The sequence below is a fragment of the Lipotes vexillifer genome, unplaced genomic scaffold (genome assembly GCF_000442215.2).
Source record: "Lipotes vexillifer unplaced genomic scaffold, Lipotes_vexillifer_v1.1 scaffold3, whole genome shotgun sequence".
Taxonomy (NCBI): Eukaryota; Metazoa; Chordata; class Mammalia; order Artiodactyla; family Lipotidae; genus Lipotes; species Lipotes vexillifer.
In genome coordinates this window covers 2,240,703-2,243,424 of record NW_006783631.1, presented here as the reverse complement: position 1 = coordinate 2,243,424, position 2,722 = coordinate 2,240,703, and the positions used below count along the sequence as shown (strand labels likewise).

The 2,722-nt window shown below is 51.4% G+C and overlaps 1 protein-coding gene across 1 annotated transcript in view; it reads left to right on the top strand.

Annotated features, from left to right (window-relative positions):
* CCDC93 (CCC complex scaffolding subunit CCDC93) overlaps positions 1-1,850 on the top strand; it is an 86,398-nt gene extending 84,548 nt beyond the window's left edge. The window contains exon 24 of the mRNA XM_007456349.1: positions 1,797-1,850. Within this exon, the coding sequence (XP_007456411.1) occupies positions 1,797-1,850 (54 nt within the window). The remainder of the gene's footprint in view (positions 1-1,796) is intronic.
* The last annotated feature ends 872 nt before the right edge of the window (positions 1,851-2,722 follow it).

Here is a 2,722-nt window from a genome sequence, read left to right as displayed (position 1 = left end):
GAAAGAAGCAGGAGGGAGGAGACATTTTCCCTTTTCTTATAGAAAGAAACACCTAAAGGGCCCTTTCTGTATTTGCTTGGAACAGACCGACAGTATCATTCTGTGGTCCCGAAAAGCTCTGAGGAGATTCCATGAAATGTAGTCAGTGCTCACGCACCAGGTGACAGCCAAGGATGTTTTTACTGAGAACTTCCAGCAGCATCTCAGTGTGGTGTGATGACCAAAATCACCCCTGGTGGACTCTGCCACAGAAGTGTTTTGATGCTTATGAGTTGCTTGTTTTGGTTTTTAGGGTTTTTTTTTTGCTCTATTCAGAAGGTGAGGTGGGTAATAAAAGTTATTTATTCATTGTTTTATTGTTTTATCTTTTATTATGGAAATTTTGAAAAACACGCAGAAGTAGAGAAAGTAGTGTCACAGTATAACAGCATGGCTCTGCCTGTCTTGGTCTGTCTTTACCCCTCCCCCTCTCCCCCCCTTTTTTTTTGGCTGGAGGTTTTTCATCCAAGCAAATCTTAGTAACGCTTTTTAAATAAGAAAACTTTCTTCTCAACTTTTCAAACACAACAAATGTTACTTATCTTCACCTTCTTTTTTCCCCATCCCCAGGAAAAATTATCTACCCCTCCAAAAACACGTGCTTAAAAAATGTCAGAGTACCTTGCTTCTGGCAGAACAATTCAGCTTCACCCCCACCCAGCCCAGAGCCTCCCCAGCTCTGAGTGGAAGATACGCAGAAACCCTACAGGTGAACCAGGGTCCTTGCAGCCAGAAAGACCAAAGGGCCTCCAGAGAAGTGGGAGCACCTGGCCGGGCCCAGGGAGATGGAAACATTGACTTTAGGGGTCTTGGATGCAGAGGGGCCATGGGTGACAGAAAATTTTTCTTCCACATTAAGTGGATCTCCAGCCAAGCATGGCAACTGGAGGCCTAGCCACACGCCGGGCCTGCATCCTGGGGCTCGACCCCTCCAGGCCCTTCCCCCTGCCGCATTCACCTCTCACTCTAAACAGGGCTTCTTGTGACGTGGCCCGGGGAAGGTGTGGAGATGGTGTGCTAGCAGATGGAGGTACCCTGAGCTGTCAAGGCCACTACGAACAAGGGGGAAGGAGGACACACAGTGATAAGCTTTAGAAGAAGGGGATATGAAACAATGCAGCAGTGGCCTTGCACCCTGGATGCCAGACTCCCCACGCGGGGGAGGCCCCAGTGACCCCTCAGCACACACAGTGATGGGTTTCCTTCAGCTCACTTTGATGGGGAGGTGTCCCTTGACACGTCTCTCTCCCTCTGTCTTCTGTGAGTTTCTCTCGTAAAGCCAAGGGTGTTCTTAACCTTCACTCTTGCCGGGGTAAGAGTTTTCTACATGCCCTGCCTGCTGTGTGGACTGGGGCTGCCTCTTATAACTCCTTAGGCCATGGTTTCCGAGGACTTTCCCCCTTCCTCGCTGGAGGGGTCCAAGATTGGCACATAAGTATCTGCTTTCTGCTTCTGTCCCTTGGGATTTTAGAGGCTTCTTGAAGTCTTTTGGAATGACAGTGCCTAATCCTCTCCTATCCTCAGTCTGACAGTCCAGAAACCAGTTGTCTTTGTAGCCATTGGGGCCTTGAAGGTCAGCGTGTGGCCAGGAAGCTCCGCCATGATGGTGGCAGCATGCAAGGAGGCCAGTCCATGGTCCACAGGGCTCCCTGTGGGATGGGAAAGGATGCAGAGGCCGTCTGAGCCTCATGCGGGTGCCGACGCAGTCCCCACCTCTCTGCTTTCTCTCTCTCTCTCTCCCTCTGCTTCCCCTCCAGGAGGGCCGCAAGAACGAGGTGCTACTGTCCAAGGTGAAAGCCAATGCCTCCTGAAAATTCCCAGGCGGCATTGTACGTCATTGATGTCTTTTTCTAAATGCCGTGTATCAACTACAAGATGGTGAAATGGTTCTGAACGCTGCAGCAAAGATGCAGGTGTGATGATCTCGACACCCTGGATATTTCCTTTCTCCTATTTGCTTCCACTGTTGTCAGTGGAATCAGATGGGGCAACCACTGCGGCTTGGATGACACCCGTCCTCCGCTGAAGAAATGTGGGCAGTATTTGTTCTCTGTGTCGATTCAGCTCTGATTTCTCCAGTGAATTTGCACATATGAAGGTACCATGTTTGTCTGGACTCTGAATAAAGTAATGTTAATTGAGCAGCCGCTGAGAAGGAGGCACTGAGGGAGAGAGCAGGGTGGCAGAGACCCAGCAGCCAGGCTCCCAGCGAGTGGCCCCAGAGCTTGACCACTGGGAATTTTTTTTTTTTCTTAGCAAACAAGGCTTTTAGCTGAATGACCAGCCCAGGTGAGTGTTGCTCACTTGGGCCTTTCACTTGCCCATGGTGCCTTTTGTTCCCGTCCCCTCGGGTGCCAGCCAGCAGGCTTGATGGTGTAGCAAGTAGAAAGAAAGCTCAGCACCTGCCCTGGCTTCACCCTCACGCTCCGCTCAAGTTCATCTCACCAGAAATCGAAAGCAGGGGTCTCAGCTTGAGGACACGTAAGTAAGAATGACACCTCACCTCGCCCTGTTCTCCTGTGAGTCCCAGCACCCTGTGGATGGTCCTGTGCATCCCGCTCACCAAGAGCACATCACATGCCCTCCGCTCTGCACAGGTCAGGGCTGGGCCTGGAGATGGGCTCTCCCACCAGCCACTGCCGTCCAGGCCAACGTGTAAGTGGCGGAGGGACCGGCCGTGAGC